The 23,907-nt window shown below is 46.9% G+C and overlaps 1 protein-coding gene across 1 annotated transcript in view; it reads right to left on the bottom strand.

The window, feature by feature from the left end:
- DENND6A (DENN domain containing 6A) overlaps window positions 1–23,907 on the bottom strand; it is a 338,779-nt gene that overhangs the window by 66,255 nt on the left and 248,617 nt on the right. Inside the window, exons 16-17 of the mRNA XM_086939111.1 lie at window positions 3,424–3,477; window positions 3,210–3,319 (exon numbers count right to left, since the gene is read on the bottom strand). Coding sequence (XP_086795237.1) covers window positions 3,210–3,319; window positions 3,424–3,477 — 164 coding nt within the window. The remainder of the gene's footprint in view (window positions 1–3,209; window positions 3,320–3,423; window positions 3,478–23,907) is intronic.

Genomic DNA, 23,907 nt, shown 5'->3' with positions numbered 1-23,907 from the left:
CGACGGACGCAGAGCCGCAGACGACGCCAACCGACACGCAGGGGTTCTGCTACGCAAAAATTTCCAGATCCAGTCTGACGCCTGGGGATATTCTAAGGTAAGGAATCTATCACTAACATGTCTCTTTCAGATATTACAAATCTGGCCCTCCCGCTACTCGCAGACACACTGACACCGAGCCTTGAACCTCGAACTCAGCAACAATAACTGCTGCCACACCTCGCCTCGATCTACAGTATGACCTTTTACCTGCAGGCACCGCCTTTTCTCCTGCAACACAGAAGCAGCCGCACCCACAACGACTACCACCACGCTGACCACGACTGCTTCTGAACAACTCCACTGTCTACTGCTCAATGCACGATCACTCTGCAAGCATGCCACCGAAGTCTGAGACACCATCAACTCTCTTACCCCTGACGTCATCTCCCTGACCGAGACCTGGCTCAACCCCGCATCCGCCCCCCCCATCGCCTCAGCTACGCCCAACACAGATAGCACACAGAGACCACATCAACAAACACAGGGTGGAATCGCCATCATCCACAAAGAAACACCCACTGCACCACCGTAGACAACACCATGTCTAAACCCATCAGAGGCACCCTTGCCTACAGACCTCCAAGACTTTGCCCCAGCTTCTGCAACGCAATCCTCGAATTCATTGCGCCGCTTGTCATTGACTCCAAACACTACATCTTCATGACAGACATCAATTTTCACCTCAACAACCTTAATGACACCGACACCGCCACCCCCAACCTCCTTGAAAGCATGAACGTTATCGGTCTGACCCAACTAGTCACCAACCCGACACACTCAACCCCATCTTCATGGCCAGTGACAGAGTCAAGTACAGTCATGTCACCAAGCTCACCTGGACAGTCCACGTCATTGTCCACCTCACCATCTCAGGATTCCCCGGCACAGCCACCAAACTGCCCAGCACCTCACACCGCAGCTAAAACAAACAATCAGAGAACCAGTGGACCAATGCTGTGAAAACCTCCAATCCAGACACCGCAAGCAACCTAGAACAGGCTGTCAAGATCTTATCCACTTGGATCAGTGATTGTGCCGACACTCGCCCCTGTAAAGCCCACCAAACTCAAGAGGTCCTCCAAAAAGGTCAGTTGGCACACCATTGAACAGCGAACCACTAAATGCAACTGCAAGCAACTTGTACAGAAATGGCAAACAAGCAAGGAGCCCACAGACTGAGCCACATTAAAGAAATCCCTCAGTCAATACCACCATCTCCCGAAAGAGATGAAAAGGAGCGCCCTTGCCAACTGCATTGAAGCCAGTTCAAACCACAGCAAAGAACTCTCCATCATCATCTGAGAGTTCTCCAACCCATCAGCCACCGACAACATCACCACCCCTTCCCAGGAACTCTAAAACACCATTGTGGACTTCTTCCACGAGAATTCTTTACCATCTACAAAAACTTCAAACCCCCAAACCACCGCAGCCGACATCCTCACTCCCACAGATGAAAAACCCGACCATCTACACAGCACCTGGGACCAGCTCAGTCACACAAAGCACCACAGCAATCATGACCTCTGTCCACTCAGGAGCATCCACGGACTCCTGACCCCACCACAACTTCAGCCTCGGGAGCCAGATGATCAACAATGAGCTTACCGCCATTTTCAATGCATCCATCACCGGATCCACATTTCCCAAAGTATGGAAACACAAAAAAGTCAAATCCCTTCTCAAGAAACCATCTGCCAAGCCCAGCAAATCTAAGATCTACTGTCCCATCTCTCTGCTCCTCTTTCCCGCCAGAGTCCTGGAAAAGGCCATCAACTGCCAACTCGCGGCACACCTGGAGAACATCAATCTTCTGGAGAACAACAATCTTCTTGACACCTCTCAATCCGGTTTCTGCACCAATCACAGCAAAGAAACTGCCCTGATCGCTACCACAGACAAAATCAGAACTCTCCTTGACCATGGAGAAACAAAGGCCCTGGTCCTCCTTGATCTTCCAGCTGCATTTGACACAGTATTCCACCACACCCTTATCAAGAAGCTGCACCACATTGGAATCCAATGCGACACCCTCAAATGGATCACCTCATTCCTCACTGGAAGAACCCAGAAATTCTGCCTACCATCTTTCACCTCGGACCCAAGAACATCATCTGCGGCGTCCCTCAAGGCTTGTCCCTCAGACCTACACTGTTCAACACCTACATGAATCAGTTAGCCAACATCATTAAAACCCATGGACTAAACATCATATCCTACGCAAACATCCAGCTCATCCTCTCGCCATCAGAAGTCCCCTCCACCACATTGGCCAAATTCCGCAGGTGCATGACCAGCGTTGCCAACTGGATAAAAGGAAATTGCCTAAAACTCAACACAGACAAAACAGAAGTGCTGATTTTCGGGAACAATATCTCCCCATGGAACAACTTCTGGTGGCCTTCTGAACTAGGACCCTCACCCACTTTGACAGACCATGTCTGCAACCTTGGCATCCTCCTCAACAGTAAGCTCTACATGAAAAAGCAGATCAACGCATTCTCCTCCTCCTCCAAGTAGGAATCCCCTTGCACCTCCTGAAGAGTGCAGACCATGCAGAATTCAGCGGCCAGATTCATCCTCAACCTCCAAAAGTGGGCCCACATCACACCCCACCTCAAGAAGGTCCACTGGCTTCCCATTCAGAAGAGATGTCAATTGAAGGTGCTGATTCATACCTACAAAGCCATACACAACCAAGGACCAGCATACATCCACTACCACTTGAACTTCCACCAACCCTCCAATCACCTGTGCTTCACCTCTTTCTCCCTCGCTCACACCTCCTGCTTCCGCTGAAGCAACAGTGGAAGATGCTCTTTCTCCTATCTCTCTGCGAAGTCATGGAACAACCTCCCCTTTCACCTTCGGACCTCATCCTCTCTTCTGGAATGCAGGAAAGGACTCAAGACCTGGATGTTTAACTGATCCCTCCCTAGCAGCAGAGTTCTCAGCGCCTAGATACCCTCACGGGTGACTAGCCATGCTCAATAAGTACTGATTGACTGCTTGATTTCAAGTAAGGAAAGTTATTCAAGACATTATCTGGAAATCGCATTGTGTATGAAAGTGATCATTTATGTATAGCCAATAAATTCAAACAAGAATAAAAATCCTATCTTCAAACAACAGTTGCATTCTAAATTGTTAAATGGTTTGTATCTGACCTGTAGAGTCCAATCCAGTCTGCTTTAATTCTGGAGGTGAGTTGAGGCCCTGTTTTCTCAAGCGTTTTTATAAACTCGTCTTGAATGAAAGGTCTCAGCTGGGGTGGACTCTTTGAAAGAAATACAAAATATGTAAACATGTACAAAAAGTGCAGATTGAACACCACCATATTGAAACAAAGTAAACAAGCCCATAAAAAAATTACTTTTGTACCTTCCATGGAGATATTGTTTTTTGCAAAGGCATCAGGCTTGCCACATATCGTTCCTACAAGGAAAGGTTAAGAAAATGAAATCTTGCAAGTAAAACAAATGCAACTCAGCAAGCATTTGAATAGTACTAAAAGACTGGATTAACATATGCAGAATATCAGAAATAAATAATATAAGCAAAGTTTAATGCATTTCAATTTTAACACTTTTTTTTACATAAACCTCAAATTTAGGTTTGCAGCATGTGCTAATATAGATCACATGCTTTGCAAAACTTAAAAGAAGTGCTTTGAGAGCAGTAGTGGAAGATGTTTGAAACAAAGTTTTAAGGACAGTTTGTCGAACCTGGGTCTCTGTGAGGGCATGAATAGCCACACAATAATATATTTTGAAAAGGTGAGTTGTAGACCATGTTATGTGCAGCTTAACATTAGTGTCCAAGTGGGATATTGCTAATGAAAACCATAGTGACTCCCTCTTGCGATTAGAATGTGCCCTATGCACAATATTTAGTAAGCACTTAGCTTTGGCATAATGCACTTTGCTGCACGTGCAAGGCCTGCTTGCGAGTAGTTTTTCACATGAAGAGCTTAGCAAAAGCTAGGAAATTTGCTTTGCTGCTCTAATTTATTCTGTGACAACTGAAGTGTATGAGGCCTCTTCTGCTACAGATTATGGTTGGGGAAAGAAAATGGACAAGTCAGTAGGTAGCTTAACATGGACTTGGGGCAACCACCTGAGGTAGAAAACTCCCGACATCGCCATCGCTATCCCAGAGGGCTACAAGATAGTCCGGAGGGACCGAAACGCCAACCAGATGGGAGGAGGCATCGCCATCATCCACAGGAACACCATCCGTCTCACGACCAGCACCGACAACACCCTGACCAGCGCCGAACACCTGCATTTCCAGATCCACACCAACCCGAACACCACCCTCAGAGGCACCCTGATCTACCGACCCCCTGGACCACGCACGCAATTCAGCGAGGACATCGCCGACTTCGTCAGCCCGCATGCCCTCCCCTCCGCTGACTACATCCTCCTGGGGGACCTCAACTTCCACCTGGAGAACAACAACGACCGCAACACCAGCACCCTGCTCGACAACCTCGCCAACCTGGGACTCAAGCAACTGGTGTCCACCCCCACCCACCTCGCCGGACACACACTCGACGCCGTCTTCTCATCCAGCACAGACATCGACTTCAGCCACGCCACAGAGCTTCAATGGACGGACCACAGCTGCGTCCACTTCACCTTCAAGAGAACGACGACCCACCAACACCAGCAACCCACCGCCCGCAGAAGCTGGAACAAGATCACAGCAGACCAGCTCGCCACCTCCCTGAGCCAACACCCTCCTGCCAGCTCAGCGAACCCCAGCCAGGCCGCCGATAACATCACGAAGTGGATCAGCAACTGCGCGGACGTACTCGCCCCGCTGAGGACCCCGCCCAGCAGACCCGGCAGCAAGAAGGCCCCATGGTTCACCGACGAACTCAAGAGCTCCAAGAAGAACTGCAGAGCCCTCGAGAAAGTCTGGAAAAGGGACCCGACACCGGACAACAGGACCTCCTACAAACTGGCCACCCGGAAACACCACCAGCTGATCCGCGCCGCCAAGAGAACAGCATTCAAGGACCGGTTGGACAACAACGCACACAACAGCAAGGAACTCTTCAACATCGTGAAAGAGCTTTCCAACCCCAGCGCAGGAAACAACGACATCACCCCATCGCAAGACCTCTGCAACTCCCTCGCCTCATACTTCCACAACAAGATCACGGACATACACAGCAGTTTCAACAACCAACCAACGCACACCACGACCGACCAGCCACCCCCCCCCACCACCACCCTCCACGCCTGGACCCCGATCAGCACAGAAGACACCATCCGCACGATGAACTCCATCCACTCCGGATCACCAACCGACCCCTGCCCTCACCACGTCTTCAACAAGGCCGACGCTGTCATCGCACCCCACCTGCGAGACATCATCAACACATCCTTCGACACCGCCATCTTCCCTGAAAGCTGGAAACACGCCGAACTCAACGCTCTACTCAAGAAACCAACAGCGGACCCCACCGACCTCAAGAACTACCGCCCCATCTCGCTTCTCCCGTTTCCAGCCAAAGTCATCGAGAAGACCGTCAACAAGCAGATGGCCGCCTTCCTCGAGACAAACGGATCCCTCGACCCCTCACAGTCCGGCTTCCGAGCCAAACACAGCACCGAGACCGCCCTCATCGCCGCCACCGATGACATCCGAGCCCTGATGGACAATGGAGAAACAGCGGCCCTCATCCTCCTAGACCTCTCCGCGGCATTCGACACGGTCTGCCACCGCACCCTAATACGGCGCCTCAGCAACATCGGAATCCAGGATAAGGCGCTGGAGTGGATCATCTCCTTCCTCGACGGAAGAACACAGCGAGTCCGCCTACCACCGTACAAGTCAGAGGCCTCCAAAGTCATCTGTGGCGTCCCCCAAGGATCATCCCTGAGCCCCACCCTCTTCAACGTCTACATGAGCCCCCTCGCGGCCATCGTACGCAAACACCACCTCAGCATCATCTCCTACGCCGACGACACCCAGCTGATCCTCTCCCTGACCAACGACCCCGCCGCCGCCAGAGCCAACCTGCACGAAGGGATGAAAGAGGTAGCCGAGTGGATGACGACCAGCCGCCTGAAACTGAACTCGGACAAGACGGAGGTCCTCATCCTGGGCTCTTCACCCTCCGCCTGGGACGACTCCTGGTGGCCTCCCGCCCTGGGCACCGCACCCAAACCGACAGACCATGCACGAAACCTGGGCTTCATCCTGGACTCCTCCCTCTCCATGACCAGGCAAGTCAACAGCGTCTCCTCGGCGTGCTTCAACATCCTACGCATGCTACGGAAGATCTTCTGGTGGATCCCCACAGAGACCAGGAAGACCGTCACCCAGGCCCTCGTCACCAGCCGACTGGACTACGGCAACGCCCTCTACGCCGGGACCACCGCCAAGCTCCAGAAGAGACTCCAGCGGATCCAAAACGCCTCAGCCAGACTCATCCTCGACATCCCACGATCCAGCCACATCTCCGGACATCTGAGAGACCTTCACTGGCTCCCCATCAACAAGAGAATCACCTTCCGCCTCCTCACCCACGCACACAAAGCCCTACACGACCAAGGCCCGAGCTACCTCAACAGCCGAGTCAACTTCTACGCTCCCAAACAACACCTCCGATCAGCCAACCACGCCCTCGCCGCCGTCCCCCGCATCCGAAGAGCGACTACAGGAGGAAGGTCCTTCTCCTACCTGGCCGCCAAGACCTGGAACTCCCTCCCGTCCGACCTGCGCCTGACCCAAGACCACATCTCCTTCAGGAAGAAGCTGAAGACCTGGCTGTTCGAGCAGTAGCGGCACCCCCCCTCCCCAGCGCCTTGAGACCCTACGGGTATGTAGCGCGCTTTATAAGTGTCACTGATTGATTGATTGATTGAAAACAAGCGTTTGTTCTAAGAACAACGCAATCTTTGTGCACCTTAATGAAAGGCTCCGCCAAACTCATGGCTGGTAAATAGCTAACTAAATTTAATGAAGTGCCTGCAACAAGAAAAGCCACTTTCATTGAAAGAAACTGTAGTGCATAAGAGTGCAGTAGACGAAGCAAAGTGAGGACAGCATTAAGGTCTCATGAGGTAACTGATGGCATTCTTGGAAGAATGACTCCTAAGGCCATCCATGAAACCTTTCACAACTGGAATTTTAAACATTTTAAGCATTGATTGATGTGCGCTAGTCGGAATGTAAGCTGCTACAACTACCAAATGAAGTCTAAGAGGTGTTCGCTAAGCCTGCCTTTTGTAGGTGTAATAAGTAGCACATGATGTATTCTACTGAAGTCCGTAAGGGCTGACAGTTAAGACTGATAGAGTAGAGAACAAATCTTATCCATTTTGCAGCACAGTGAGCCCTTGCAGTAGGTTCATGAGCCTCCTTAAGAATGAGCATACATTCATCCAGTAAATTAAGGTACCTGAAGGACAATGTACTTGCCAGCGGTAAAGCCTCATTTGGTAGAGACAGGATCAAGCTGCAGGTGGTAAAAGGTGAAAAAAAGAATAAAAAGCAGGTAGTAGCCCACCATGAAGATGACGACAGCCAGGGTGAAACAAAAGGGCTGGCGGAGACCAAGGCAGCACATAGTTGATGTAGACAATCACACATTGCCCAATTCATGGAAGCTTGTGAAGCAGGTGCGAAAAGCTGACTAACACTCCATGGAAACTTGAGAAACAGGTAATGAACCAAACCAAAGCTCTAGACAAAAACTGAGAGTGCTGAGTATAAGGGGAACAAACCCCGGGAGGGGGGAAAAAGCCATAACTGGAAACGCTACAGGTTTTAGCCTAAGCCCTGACAATCCTATAAGGTATGATAGCGTGGCGCTAAGAAAGTACACCCCCCTCATAAATGCTATAACCATGTTGAGGTTGGCGGGGACAACCGAACTATGTCCTGCAACATGTGTAATTGGACTGGCTCCCGTTACTCAGCAAATGCACACGGGCCTGGACCTAACACGTTGGAACGTGATAAGAGGAGCCAGGGAAAACTTAATATCTACTTGCTCAATGTGAGATCTCTTAACAAAAACGCCCAGCATATCTCTGACTTGATCTCAGAGTTAAGACCTGATATATTTTTCTTAACGGAAACCTGGCTCTCCGACACCTCCAATCCCACCTTGGCAATAGCATTACCCATGGGCTACTCTATTCTTAGGAAGGACCGTATCACTGGGAAGGGTGGGAGCATTGCCTTGATCTTTAAAAATGACTTCTCAGCCAAGATCCTCCCCATGGATGAAATCGTGGGTGCAGAGAGCCTTTGTTTTTACTGCTCATTATCCGCCTATCAATCCCTGGCGGGTGTTCTTTTATACAGACCCCCAGGCCACTCTGGACCTTTCTTAAAAGCAATTATCAATACTATAGCACCACTTGCCCTGAAATATAACCAATTTCTGGTCCTAGGAGACTTTAATGTCCATATGGACAAATTAGAGAGCGCTGAGAACATTTTACTAGGTGAGACCCTTAACTCTCTGAACCTGTTTCCCCTCATAAATAGACCCACTCATGAGAAGGGACATATACTAGACCAAATTTTCTCAAACACCCCGTGCCAATCCGAAGATCCCACCCCTTTGGTCTGGACGGATCACTTCCTGCTAAAAATTACAATGGCTATAATCAGGAAACCATGTAAAAATCAAATGAGGGAGGTAGAGCTGATTGTTGGATTCCTGCTCCACGGGAATAGTTACATAAACAAAGTGAATCCAACAGGGGAGAGGGACAGGAGTGATCAAAAGTGATTGGAACACTCAGAGTGTTGAAAAATACCCCTCACACACCAAAAGGCCCCTTGGTGTCATGCTTCATCATCGGGGTCTTCGCACCCCTCTATCGGGATGCGGCGTGCTGCGACCTACGACTACGCGGGAGCACTTACAATGTTGGCTATGTGTGGTGTCCAGTGTGTGGGGTATATACAGAGTGAGTGGGGGGTGTGTAGTGAAAAAAAATTAAAAAGTACCTGGCACTAGAGTGTGAAAGAAAAATGTATTCTGGGCTCTGGCTGGTACTGTTAAAAGAAGTGCAGGTTGAGGTCTAAGTTGTGTAATGAACAAGACCTCTGGTGTGCATTGTTGTCGACATGTTTCGGAGACAAGCTCCTTCCTCAGGACGGGGGCACAACCTCCCCTCCCTACTCACGTCTTTTTCAAAAAAATGTGTATTTACAGAAAAGTGAAATATTAAATTTAAGGCTAAGTGTGCCTACAGCGGTCCGCTACAAGCACAATGACCTGCAGAAAGACAAAAGAAAAATATTTACAACTAATGGTTACCCATGTAGCGGGTAGTTCAAACTGGTGCAGTCACCAGGAACCGTACCATATGCTTATTTTATAAGCTCTGAAAAAACGGACTCACAACACATACAACATTTAACACATATAGTACTAGGTTTTCCTACTTGTGAAGCTTTCTTGTAGGCTTCATGAGCATAGTCAGGACGCCGGGGTGTTGCTTCAATGGCTATCTGTGGTAGGTAATAATGTAGCTGTAATCGTTCAGTCTGACACACTTACGTTTGTGGACGGTTTTCTTTAGGTCGTATGTTCTGTTTCATACTCACAAGCACAGGACTCCTTGGTCACCGTCTTACCCCGCACGCTGCTCCGCTGTTGTGGAGTTAAGGTGCGGTTCTGAGTATTTATACCTTCTCATCCTGATTGGTGCATGTAAGGGTTTGTTGATTGAGGGTGTTACCTGCCACTGATTGTATGCCCATGTATGGAGCATCCGCTTCCTAACCAAACAGGGCTCATGTGTCTGTTTTGGCCGGTGACAGCCTGAGGTTAGCGTTGGCATCAGGGATCCAGTGTCGACGGCGCATGTGCAGTTGGGTTACCACATGTGTACATGCCTGAAGGTAGTGAGTGTTTCACGCGCATGCGTCGTGTCCAAAAAATCATTGTTGTTAGTCAGAACTGTTGGTTCTTTATGATGATAATTGACTCCAGGGTACATCATCATTAAGTCCGTTCAGATGGGTCCCCAGTCTGAACACCCAACGTTGTTCCTTCTGGAAAAGGCCGGTCTCTGAGGGTAGTTGTTCTATAACCGTCCATTTCAAATCATTGACACAGTGTTGTTGGGTCAAAAAATGCGTGGCCATTTTGGTCGTACTCTTTTTGCACCTCACATTGCTTTTATGTTCATTTATGCGTGTTTTTATGGCTCTTGTGGTCATTCCCACATATTCCAAGTTGCATGGGCATTTGATCATGTAGATGACGTTCTTCGAGTTGCAATTTGAGAATCTCCTTTGTTCCCATGTTGTGCCATTCCGAAAAATAAGTCTTGTACTTTTTTCAGTCAGGTGGCAACTGCTGCAATTGCCGCAAGGGAAATGGCCCTGGATGCCAATCGTAGGTTGGAGCGCTGTTGTAGTTGGTTTGGGTCTTGTATGTACCAATATGTCTCTAAGGTTACGTCCCCTGCGATGTGCGAACATTGGTTTTTCAAAGGTCAATTTGCCACAAGTTAGTATTCGCCAGTGTTTGTTTACAATCTTAGATACATCATTTGACAAAGCATTAAATGTTGTCACACAGATTGGCCGTTTATTCTCTGTAGGTTCTTTTGCTCTTTCCTCGAGTAAGGCCTCTCTGTTGTTGTTTTTTGCCCTTTTCATAGCCTTGTTAATGATTTTTTCAGGGTACTCTCGTTGTTTGAGTTTCTTTTTCAGATCGTCTGCTTGTTGTCTGAATTCAGAAAGATCTGTGCAGTTGCGCCTAAGGCGTAAAAACTGTCCATATGGCAGATTTTCTCGGAGATGTCTCGGGTGAAAGCTGTCAAATCTCAACAGGCAATTCCGGGAAGTAGGTTTGAAGTGAGTGGTGGTCTTTAACACTCCCGACTCAGCATAAATGTTCAAATCCAGGAAGACCAATGTCTTGTTTGAAACTGTGCTTGTGAATTTCAGAAAAGTGTTTTGGTTATTTAGCCATTCCAGAAAGTTAGTTGCTGACTGTTGATCGCCTTCCCAGATGACTAGGATGTCATCTATGTACCTCCTCCAGCATTTTATGTTGGCCCTGTATGGATTTTGATCATGGAGGATCTTGTTAGTCTCGAGATGGTGTACATAGAGACCTGCTAGGCTCGGAGCAAAGGTACTTCCCATGCTAGTCCCATGGCATTGTTGGTACAGCGTTGTTTTGTATTGGAAAACGTTTCTTTGTAAGGCCAATGAAATGCATTCCATTACCAACCCACGTGGTGTTTGGTATCTCCAAGGTGTCGAGAAAAGGACTTCCTCTATGATAATCAATGTTTCATCATGGGGAAGGCTGGTATATAGGCTTTCCACATCAAGGGACATCAGAAGTTGTGTTTGTGGGTCGAAGGTTGTCTCTTGTAACAGTTGTAGGACCGCCTTTGTGTCCTTCAGGTACGTATTTGTGGCTTGTACTAGAGGGCGTAAAAAGGCATCCGCGAACTTAGATAGTGGTTCTAGTATGGAGCCAATACCCGATACAATCGGTCTTCCTGGTGGTTTGGTTATGTTTTTATGTATTTTTGGAATACAGTAAAAGTATGGGATGCGTGGCTTTTTTTGCTCGAGGAATTCTCCTTCCTTCTTACTCAGCCAGTCGTGTGTTAGGCCTTCCTCAATCATACCTCCGATCCGTATCCTGAGGTTTTCAGTTGGATCTTCATGTAGGACCATATAATTGCGTCTGTCTGATAGGAGTCTCAGGCATTCATTGTCATAGTCCTCCGCAGTTTGTAGCACAATCGCTCCAAACTTGTGCTACAAACTGCGGAGGACTATGACAATGAATGCCTGAGACTCCTATCAGACAGACGCAATTATATGGTCCTACATGAAGATCCAACTGAAAACCTCAGGATACGGATCGGAGGTATGATTGAGGAAGGCCTAACACACGACTGGCTGAGTAAGAAGGAAGGAGAATTCCTCGAGCAAAAAAAGCCACGCATCCCATACTTTTACTGTATTCCAAAAATACATAAAAACATAACCAAACCACCAGGAAGACCGATTGTATCGGGTATTGGCTCCATACTAGAACCACTATCTAAGTTCGCGGATGCCTTTTTACGCCCTCTAGTACAAGCCACAAATACGTACCTGAAGGACACAAAGGCGGTCCTACAACTGTTACAAGAGACAACCTTCGACCCACAAACACAACTTCTGATGTCCCTTGATGTGGAAAGCCTATATACCAGCCTTCCCCATGATGAAACATTGATTATCATAGAGGAAGTCCTTTTCTCGACACCTTGGAGATACCAAACACCACGTGGGTTGGTAATGGAATGCATTTCATTGGCCTTACAAAGAAACTTTTTCCAATACAAAACAACGCTGTACCAACAATGCCATGGGACTAGCATGGGAAGTACCTTTGCTCCGAGCCTAGCAGGTCTCTATGTACACCATCTCGAGACTAACAAGATCCTCCATGATCAAAATCCATACAGGGCCAACATAAAATGCTGGAGGAGGTACATAGATGACATCCTAGTCATCTGGGAAGGCGATCAACAGTCAGCAACTAACTTTCTGGAATGGCTAAATAACCAAAACACTTTTCTGAAATTCACAAGCACAGTTTCAAACAAGACATTGGTCTTCCTGGATTTGAACATTTATGCTGAGTCGGGAGTGTTAAAGACCACCACTCACTTCAAATCTACTTCCCGGAATTGCCTGTTGAGATTTGACAGCTTTCACCCGAGACATCTCCGAGAAAATCTGCCATATGGACAGTTTTTACGCCTTAGGCGCAACTGCACAGATCTTTCTGAATTCAGACAACAAGCAGACGATCTGAAAAAGAAACTCAAACAACGAGAGTACCCTGAAAAAATCATTAACAAGGCTATGAAAAGGGCAAAAAACAACAACAGAGAGGCCTTACTCGAGGAAAGAGCAAAAGAACCTACAGAGAATAAACGGCCAATCTGTGTGACAACATTTAATGCTTTGTCAAATGATGTATCTAAGATTGTAAACAAACACTGGCGAATACTAACTTGTGGCAAATTGACCTTTGAAAAACCAATGTTCGCACATCGCAGGGGACGTAACCTTAGAGACATATTGGTACATACAAGACCCAAACCAACTACAACAGCGCTCCAACCTACGATTGGCATCCAGGGCCATTTCCCTTGCGGCAATTGCAGCAGTTGCCACCTGACTGAAAAAAGTACAAGACTTATTTTTCGGAATGGCACAACATGGGAACAAAGGAGATTCTCAAATTGCAACTCGAAGAACGTCATCTACATGATCAAATGCCCATGCAACTTGGAATATGTGGGAATGACCACAAGAGCCATAAAAACACGCATAAATGAACATAAAAGCAATGTGAGGTGCAAAAAGAGTACGACCAAAATGGCCACGCATTTTTTGACCCAACAACACTGTGTCAATGATTTGAAATGGACGGTTATAGAACAACTACCCTCAGAGACCGGCCTTTTCCAGAAGGAACAACGTTGGGTGTTCAGACTGGGGACCCATCTGAACGGACTTAATGATGATGTACCCTGGAGTCAATTATCATCATAAAGAACCAACAGTTCTGACTAACAACAATGATTTTTTGGACACGACGCATGCGCGTGAAACACTCACTACCTTCAGGCATGTACACATGTGGTAACCCAACTGCACATGCGCCGTCAACACTGGATCCCTGATGCAAACGCTAACCTCAGGCTGTCACCGGCCAAAACAGACACATGAGCCCTGTTTGGTTAGGAAGCGGATGCTCCATACATGGGCATACAATCAGTGGCAGGTAACACCCTCAATCAACAAACCCTTACATGCACCAATCAGGATGAGAAGGTATAAATACTCAGAACCGCACCTTAACTCCACAACAGCGGAGCAGCGTGCGGGGTAAGACGGTGACCAAGGAGTCCTGTGCTTGTGAGTATGAAACAGAACATACGACCTAAAGAAAATCGTCCACAAACGTAAGTGTGTCAGACTGAACGATTACAGCTACATTATTACCTACCACAGATAGCCATTGAAGCAACACCCCGGCGTCCTGACTATGCTCATGAAGCCTACAAGAAAGCTTCACAAGTAGGAAAACCTAGTACTATATGTGTTAAATGTTGTATGTGTTGTGAGTCCGTTTTTTCAGAGCTTATAAAATAAGCATATGGTACGGTTCCTGGTGACTGCACCAGTTTGAACTACCCGCTACATGGGTAACCATTAGTTGTAAATATTTTTCTTTTGTCTTTCTGCAGGTCATTGTGCTTGTAGCGGACCGCTGTAGGCACACTTAGCCTTAAATTTAATATTTCACTTTTCTGTAAATACACATTTTTTTAAAAAAGACGTGAGTAGGGAGGGGAGGTTGTGCCCCCGTCCTGAGGAAGGAGCTTGTCTCCGAAACATGTCGACAACAATGCACACCAGAGGTCTTGTTCATTACACAACTTAGACCTCAACCTGCACTTCTTTTAACAGTACCAGCCAGAGCCCAGAATAAATTTTTCTTTCACACTCTAGTGCCAGGTACTTTTTAATTTTTTTTCACTACACACCCCCCACTCACTCTGTATATACCCCACACACTGGACACCACACATAGCCAACATTGTAAGTGCTCCCGCGTAGTCGTAGGTCGCAGCACGCCGCATCCCGATAGAGGGGTGCGAAGACCCCGATGATGAAGCATGACACCAAGGGGCCTTTTGGTGTGTGAGGGGTATTTTTCAACACTCTGAGTGTTCCAATCACTTTTGATCACTCCTGTCCCTCTCCCCTGTTGGATATAATCAGGAAACCAGCATACACCCACACTAACCCCCCCCCCCCTTCTCAAATGTAGAGCTCTCCATAAGATAACTCCAGAGGCCCTCAGCTCCGCACTGCAAACACACTCCTTTGTCAGTAGTAATAAAGTAGAACTAGATGCCCCCAACCTGGAAAACTGGATAAAACAGGGAGTGGAAACTGTAGCACCCGAGACCCTCCGGTCCCAACGGACTATACATCGCTCTGCACCTTGGTTTAATGAAACCTTGTGCAAATGTAAAAGTGTCGGTAAACAGCTGGAATGGGCATGGAGGAAAAACTTTAGTGACAATAGTAAATCCCTCTACTAAAAACTTACCACCAGAAAATCCTGGCAGAAAAGAAACGGTTCTTCGAAACTAAAATCGAAATATCAGCTAATAAAATTAAGGAAATATTTAAAATTGTCATACACTTCACCTCACCGCCAGCAGCTGCATCCAATTGTTAAGTCTCTGAAGTATGGACACACCAAATAGCAGACTTCTTCCACAGGAAGATAGTCGATATACAGAGTTCTCTCAACCCTCCCACTAAGTCACTGACTAACTCATTATCTCCACACGTCAAACCACTACCCACTGCCACTTTTCCCCAATTCCCTTCTATTACATTAGATCAATCCCTGAAAATCATGAAGAATTAAAAATCTGGCTCTCCATTAGACCCCTGCCCAGCTAAAACACTGGCATCAGTGGCTGAGGTGATCAATGCCGAGGTCAATACCGTGCTGAATCTATCTCTGAGCAGTGGCCAGGTCCCAGCCATTTGAAAATACGTCAAAATCCTGCCACTGTTAAAAAAGCCTACAGCAAATCCTCTAATAGTGTCTAACTATAGACCCATCTCACTCCTGCCTTCCATTGCTAAGGTAATTGAAAACCATGTGAACTCTGCTACCACCGAATTTATGGAGTCAAACAACTGTCTCCACGTGAGCCAATCAGGATTCCGAGCTGGCTTTAGCACCGAATCAGCTCTCCTCGAAATATCGGAATCCATCAAAATGACCCTTGACTCAGGCGGGAGAGCGGCTCTGATTCTGCTTGATCTATGTGCCGCTTTCGACACCGTGCCCCATGTGAGACTCCTACAGAGACTGAGAGACTGTGGGGCGGGGGGCACGGTGTTGAAGTGGTTCTCTTCATTCCTCCAAGACAGAAGGCAGGAAGTCTGGAACCCACCTTTCTCCTCCCTCATGCCTCCCACGGAGGTGGGTGATCCTCAGGGCTCTATCCTGAGCCCATTATTATTTAATCTATACATGGCTCCTCTCGCCCTGCTGGCCGAGGCGGCTGGAGCCATGATTATATCCTACGCTGACGACACCCAGCTTTTGTTCACCTGTAAGAAGGGAGAGGCTCTGGATGGCGTCAAAATAAGGAACTGTTTAAGACAGGTCTTTTCCTGGTTTAGTCACAACCAGCTCCAGTGCAACTCCGCTAAATCCGAAGTTTTTCTATTCGGAGTTTCGGACCAGGATGTTTGGAGACAGTGGTCGCCACCTGATATGTGGCCACCTGATATGTCCCCCCCGCAGACCTCGGTGGAAGTAGCCAAAAACTTAGGGGTCAAACTGGACAACTCACTGAACATGAAGACCCAAGTTCGAGCTGTGGTTGGTACCTGTTACGGAACCTTGAAAATGCTCCGGAGATTTCTTCCCCTTCTGTCCCTCTCCCATAGGACCGTGGTCCAGGCCCTTGTCACCTCCAGGCTGGACTACGCTAATGCCCTTTATTTGGGTCTCCCAGAATGCCTCCTAGGGAAACTCCAGGTCGTGCAGAATACGGCCGCAAGAGCCAACCTTATGCTGGGCCCCAGAGTCCATATCTCGCCCCACCTTAAGAAGCTTCACTGGCTTCCCATCCGACACAGAATCAAGTTTAAAGCCCTATCCATCGCCTTCAAGGCTCTGCATGGTTTTGGGGCCACCTATATTAGGAAAAGAGTGAGCTACTACATACCTGGTAGAGCACTCAGATCATCGCATCAACATCGGCTGAATGTGCCTAAATTCAACCGTGCCCGCTTGGGAGGGCGCGCCTTCCAAGTCCAGGTCGCTCACCTCTGGAATGAACTGCCAATAACAGTCAGGCAAGCGCCGGATATTCTGCACTATCCAACAGTAATTCGGACTTCACTCCGCACTTGTGCCTCCTCCTATTTGCTCTGTTCGCTAGCGCCGGGACACTCATCTGAGTAGCTGTGCGCTCTATAAATATGTTAAAATAAATAACATTGGAGGACCATGCATAAGCAGCAGAAATATGTAGTAGGACAGAAGATAGGATATGCCCAAAGAATAATTTATGAAATAACCCCACCAAAAAAAGGAGGGGTGGGGGTACGGGACCCTGTCCAAGGGGAGGATGGAAGACAGAGAGTAGGCCGAAACATAGAAAAATTATGGCACTAAAAGGTGGAAGTGGTGTTCAGAGCTGTGAGGAGGAAGGCAGATATTGAAAAGAAAGGGAAACCCAGCGTCCTGTGAAAGGAGGATACCAAGAACCAAAGGGACTGGGTCCCAGGCAAACAGAACTGTAAAGAACAGCAGACTCAACATTCACCCCAAGGTTGCGATGGCAGATATGTATAAACTCCCCCCACCCTGCAGGAAGCAACAGTAGAGGATGTGACCCACTCAAGTAGGTAAGAACACCTAATGGGTAAAAACAGATACAAAGAACACCAAAATGCTGAAGATTAACAGCAGGAGGGGAACAATAAAGTAGGAAAAAGGGCTTGCACAAGAAGATGGTACCCAGGCCAACAGTCTGCCTGCCTGTGGTATAATTATCGCCCACATGGAGAAGAGAAAGAATTAAGTTGAAATCCCTATAAGGGATACAAAGTGTATAGGTAGCTCACAAGATGCCCCCAAGGCATATAATAAAAGGTCCCCGAAAAACAGGGAACAAGGCTATACTGCATCCGCACAACGTAACAGACTACCCTATATAGAGTAATTATTCGGGTACAAAAGATGAATAGGTAAAAGGAAGCTGTAAGAACACAACCCCACGAGGCCGCAAAGTAAGATATGTCCCAGAGGGCTTGACACTAAATTGGTCACTGGCAGAATAATTAGAATAAAAGCACCTGCAGCAAGCAGGAGCATCACACTGGGTGTAACCCTAGAAGGGAGAGAAGCACCCCACCCTATGAAGGCTGATAAGAGCTGAAACAAGGGAAAACTATTTCTTCTGACAAACCCAGTACAACAACAGAATTAAGACTCCACACCACCATGGCTATCTCTGAACCGTAGTAAAGCAGAGACGGCATGCGCACCAAAAAGGGACGGGCAATAAAAAGGCAAGTCAATCAAAGTAGTTTGCACAGGCTTTGAAAACCGAGAAGTACGCACCCATGCATGTTGACGTCGGGCTATGGAAGAGGCACTAGCCCGGCCAACAGAATCAGTGGTATCCATACCACAGCGGATGCTAAGTGTGGCAGCTGGTTGCCCATCTTGAACCATTGGAACAAGAGGCGTCCCACTGAGTCTCACAAGGTGTGCGAGAAGGAGGGGATACAAGAAGTGTTCAGAGATCACAGGGCAGAGCTTGAAGAGGAGAAAATACACCTATCAAAAGCATGACATTTCCAGGCCGTTTGTTCCGGAGGGAGAAAATCAATATTTTGGGTGGCTAAAACAGCCTGAACCACAAAGTCCCTAGCAGAGTGATGTCGAAGGAGACAGGAGGTATCACTGGGGTCATATGTCAAATGGTTCAATGCAATATCGTTTGTGCTAGACTGGGTAGCTGGGATGAACGTGTGTCTACGGCTTTTTTAATGTAACACATGAAAGTCATGTTGTTTGTGTGGACTAGCACGGTCTTCTAGTGAATAATGCGTAAAATGCTCATAGTGCCAAGTGTACTGCTTATAGTTCCAGGAGATGGATGTACAGCCCTAGTTGCCCGAGGATGTCATTGGCCCTGAATTGAGGTAGCGCATATATGCCCCCTACCCTGTAAGGGAGGCGTCTGTGGCAATCGTCGCTTGCGCTGGGGGTCAAGGTGTTACTCAATTTTAATTTCTGCTGTTTCTGGGCTACACCAATACTAGATCCTCCCACTGACCAGTTACTTTAAATCTTTTTCTGTCTGAGCACTCCTGCAGCAGCTGCATGTGAAAGGGAGTATTTGGGACTACAGCAATGCAAGACATTATTCTCAGCAGTTTAATAATCATTCTCATTATCAGAAAAAAGCAATGTCTGTTGAAATGGAAGCAGCCCTAGAATGCCATCACTCTCCTTGTTTGGGTAGTCTTCGCCTATTACTGTGTTAAGTTTAGGTCCAAAAAAAGCTGTGTTTGTTGGGAAGTTATGCATTTATTGTTAAGTCTAATTTGTGGAGGAAAGACACTGCTTGTTGTGTTTGAGTGATGCACTGCTGTTGGCGGTTTACTATCCAGTCATCCACGTAGGGAACAACATGAATAGCACTGCAGTGAAAGTCTGCTGCAGCCATCATCAGACATTTAGTAAACACCTGTGGGGCTTTCATGGCCACAAAGGATAGTCACTTGAGCTGATAATGATGTTAACTTTCCATAAACCTGAGGTACTGGTAGTGTGCTGGGTGAATAGGGAGACGGTTGTAGGTGTCCTTGAGATCGTGAGATGTAATCCCCAATGCAAAGCAGCAGAATGATGTCCTGAAGAGTTGTCATTCTGGAAGTGCACTGATAATCACATAGCGATTTAAGGGCTAGATATCAAGTATCGCTCTGAGATTTCCATTTTTCTTTGAGATTAACAAGCTTCAGCAGGATACTTCCTACCCCCTCTGACATGTTGGAACTGGTTCTATTGCTCCCTTTTTGAGCAATGCCTTCACTTATTGCAACAGCCTTTGACGTTCTTGGCTGATGAAGTGATGACAAAGTGGTATATTCGGTGACTTAGTATGACATTCCAAGCAGTATTCGCGGGTGATGATGAACAGGACCCACTTGTCTGTAGTGATCTTTTCCCACTGAAGGAAATAAAACGCCATTCTTCCCCTGACAAATGTTATGTGTTGGGGGGTATCGAGTGTCAGGGAGATCATTGTTTTGTGGCGGTGGGGCTTGCTTGGGCTCCTCTGGCACCGCTGCACCTAATGCCCTGGTAGCCTCCGTTGGAATAAATCTTGGAATTTTGCCCATCCTGAAGTGACTCCTGATTTTGATAGACAAGGCACTGTGGTGTAATTACAGGTTTTTCTCTTGTTCTCGGTGTGCTCTTGTGCTGAAACCTATACCTGTCTGCTTGTGTTTCGAGTGCCCTCCACTGTCTTACCTGTGTCTATCATTCTTTATTTTCTCAAGCAACATCTCACCGAAAGTTCAAACGGACAGCCTCCACTGAAGGGGACAATAAGATGGTTTTGCTCTAACTTGTCTTTTTTGTCGTAGGACTCTGGCCGATTTTTGAACAGCTATTCATTATCTTCCCAGTGGTACCTGTCTTACCTGGATAACATGCAAACTGAACTGGTAATATACAACTGAGTGGCCGTCCCCATGGCTACTCTTCTGCCAGCTGTGTCAATTCTCCGGCATTCCTTGTTTGGAGTAGAGGCATCTCCAGTATCCTGGGCAAAATACTTTTTCCGGCTACATGTACCGCCAGGGTGGTGCATGGCCATAACGTATAAGGGATCTTCTGGTGCAGCTTTGTATTTTTTCTCCACCCTTGGAGTGATGACAATTGCTTTTACTGGGTCGTAGAAATTGCCCAAAAAGCACTTGTTCATGATTTGCAGCATTACCAAGACCAGCACTGAGTGCACCGTTTTGGAGAGCTTCTCTACCAAGAAATCCTCGTTGTCCTCCATTATATGTAGTTTGACCGTATGGTGGTTAGCTGCCTTTTGAATAAAGTCATGGTATGAAGTGGTGTCATCAGTTGAGGAAGATTTCAGCAGGTAGGGTTTCCGAGATTGATCTTCTTGGGAATCTATACTGTAATCCTACCAGGGCTCTTTCCCATATTCCGTAGGAACTGGCTCCTCATACATGCCAAATAAATCCATGTTATGGTCAGGAGTATGAGTTCATGTGGGATGTCAGTGCCAGTGAAGAGGAAAATGTGCTGAAATGTGAACTGTGATATGATAGATATATATATTTTTCCCTGCTAACATCAGGCTGTTCTTCCTGTTCTTCTCATGGTGTCACCTCACTGGGTGTTGAGACCAGTTTCGAAGCAGACTTCAGAGCCATGGATGGGGTCCCTCTACGACAAAGCTGGAATGGCTGGTGTCAAGGCTTCTCCAGAGCGGAGAAAGGCTTTCGAGGCAGGGATGGCTTGTAAACAGTGCTTAGTGCAGACTATTGATACGTTCTGTGCCGTGGTTAGGGTCTCTAAAGACAAATGTTTGCCCTGGAGCTGAGACTCCATTCGAGGTCCAACGCGGTGAGAAGCTCTTTGGATGAAGGAACTTTAGGTGCGGTGTGTCTCCTAGGTGTGGGCTTCTCTAGCTATCTCATGTGAAGTCAGATTCCTCTGATGTTCGCTATAGTGGACTCCACTCCCTAGGTCTTTTAGGATACCAGATGGGCACCCCTTTTCACCAGCGCAATAGGACAAGCTCAGTCAGCAGCTCAGAAAAGCCTCAACTCTGCACTCTGTAGTTCGTCACCGATGATTTGTTGGAGGCATAGTAGCCCAAACAATTTTATTCCTATTGGTCCCTTGGTAAACAAAGGTTGCGGAACTTATGTTAGTCTAACCAACAGAACTTGAGGTTACATTTATGGCAAAATTAGAAAGGTGTGTTCTGGCCTTATTATCATCTGGTCTGACATTAATTCTAAAGCGGTCAAATATGGTAAGGTGTCTTTATCTTGAGGAAAGCAAGTCTGGTCCTTGAAGTCAATGACTGCCTTCTGTAGCACAACAATCTGAACTTGATGATGGGGGAAAAACAAACCAATCGAAGATGAAGTCTTTGTCCTGGTGTGCAGTAAGTTTCAGGGAGGAATCATGGGTCACCTTAAAATCGAAATCTGTACTTTGAATAAAAACATCGTACAGGGTCTCGTCCAAAAGTAAATGGCAGGAATGTGCAGAGGAGATGATGAATTGCAGCACATGCTACAAACCTCTAATGTTTCATGAACTATTTATTACCATGTTCACTGATTATATCTTCTCAGAGAAAGCATGTTGCCAGAGATTAACTAATTGCTTGACATTGTTAAAATTAATAAATTGCCATCAATCCTATGGGGTCAACCATACAACGTGCAAAGGAAGATACAGCTGCCTACAAAGGCCAGAGGATGCCCTCTGAGGAAATATTGCAGGAATTTGTGTAATGGGAAATCAGTGTCAATGTGACTGTAGAGTATCTCCTTGAGAAAAGTCTGTCAAAGCAATCAAATACAGGAAATTATTGAAAAGCCTTTTTACAATTTAGCTGAATGCAACGTCCCACTCATAATCGTATTCGGGTTACCCCCACCTTGCCTTTAACAGAAACATGCTTGGAATTAACTATGATTAAATGATGGCTGGAAGATCCAGTCAGACAAGCTGTTTTGAATAGTCAGAAAAGAGATGGTGCAGCAGCAATATATCAATTTAACTTAACCTGCAAAATGTCTCCACCTCCACTCTTCTCGTTTCTCAGACATCAATTAAGATTCCCCGTTACTCTTAATGCGGAGACACAGTGGACTGAATTAAAGATTCCGGCTAGTATCCTCAAGTGAGTTAATGGGAATCAAAAGTTTAATTCCCTGGAATGGGGAATAACCCCCTGGGCCCAGAATTACCTGCTAATTTAGCTAAGCTTTTCTCCAGTTCAGGGGGAGGGCAGATGGAGGTGGGTTTAATGCAGAAATCTACCACTTGCTCTCTCTAATAGGTGGTAAATATCTTTGGGGTGGAGCAGGGCTGGGACAGGTTAGTGGATATGGCGTCAACAAAAGCTGTAAGCTCTCTGCTCCTGCTGTGGTACTTGGGGAGTGGGGTGCAGGTACACAAAGCAAAGCAGGTCACATGCATAAATTACTTTACAGAAGATTTTTCAAGCCATCCATTTGGCCCTTGAAAACAAATTGGAGGAGTGGGAACTGAGTTTGGCTTAATTAATATTAAAATAAAGGTCCTGACTAAAATACTCACCAACAGATTAGTTGCTGTAATCAGCAGCCTTATGACTAAACCATTGTGTAGACTAAAATGGCTTTATGCTCCGACATTAACTTACAAGTGTTCACACAGAACTCATTTGTAATTAGACTCCTAAATGGTCACTGAAACTTTCAGTGTAGAATTATATCAAAAGAAAAATAAAAGTACTCTAAATGTAATGAATACATATTTTTTAAATTTAAAACAGCTTTTATCTGTCACAAAGATTTTGAAATTATCTTAATTCTTTTAGCCCGATCTTGAGTTTTCACAACACTCCGTTCAGCCGAACTGAGTTTTTTTTATTGTCCCCCAAAAAATGTAACAAAGGTATTTACATCTATAAATATATATATATATATATACACACACACAAACACACACAAACGTCACATATTTTGTCAATTAGAAACCCATTTTAGATATAAGTGATGAGTAATAATAAATAACCACAGGTGAAGTGACCATAGACAAACATCTAGAAGAAGTGACAGTGAAGTGACATATAAAAATACATTAGATTAATAAAGTTATTGGTATGTTAAAGAACTTTTGGCGGGCGTGGCCAAGATGGCGGCCGGAGCGGACGTCTAAGCGAGTGGCTCCTCGTCCCGATCCCCCTTTGTGCCCCCTTATAATTAGCTGAGCCCCCCACCTGCCTTGTAAGCGACGATCCCTGAAGTCGCGGGTGAGCGGCGACCTGCTCATGGTCGGCAGAGCACCTGGGATCCGCTCCGGAAGCGAGGGTCGGCACGGACCGGAGAGACGCCGGGAGGACGGCTGGGCTCTCTGGTGGACAACTGGCGGACTGCTCCCTGATCCCGGGCTAACTGGAGCCCGGACGAGAATTGCCCCCACAGGTGGCCGCTGCCCAGCCGGAGCCGGGACAGAACGAGTGGTGAGTGGAG

The sequence above is a fragment of the Lissotriton vulgaris genome, chromosome 9, assembly GCF_964263255.1.
Source record: "Lissotriton vulgaris chromosome 9, aLisVul1.2, whole genome shotgun sequence".
Lineage (NCBI taxonomy): Eukaryota > Metazoa > Chordata > Amphibia > Caudata > Salamandridae > Lissotriton > Lissotriton vulgaris.
Note: the sequence above shows the minus strand (reverse complement) of the source record. Positions and strands in the feature narration are given on the sequence as shown.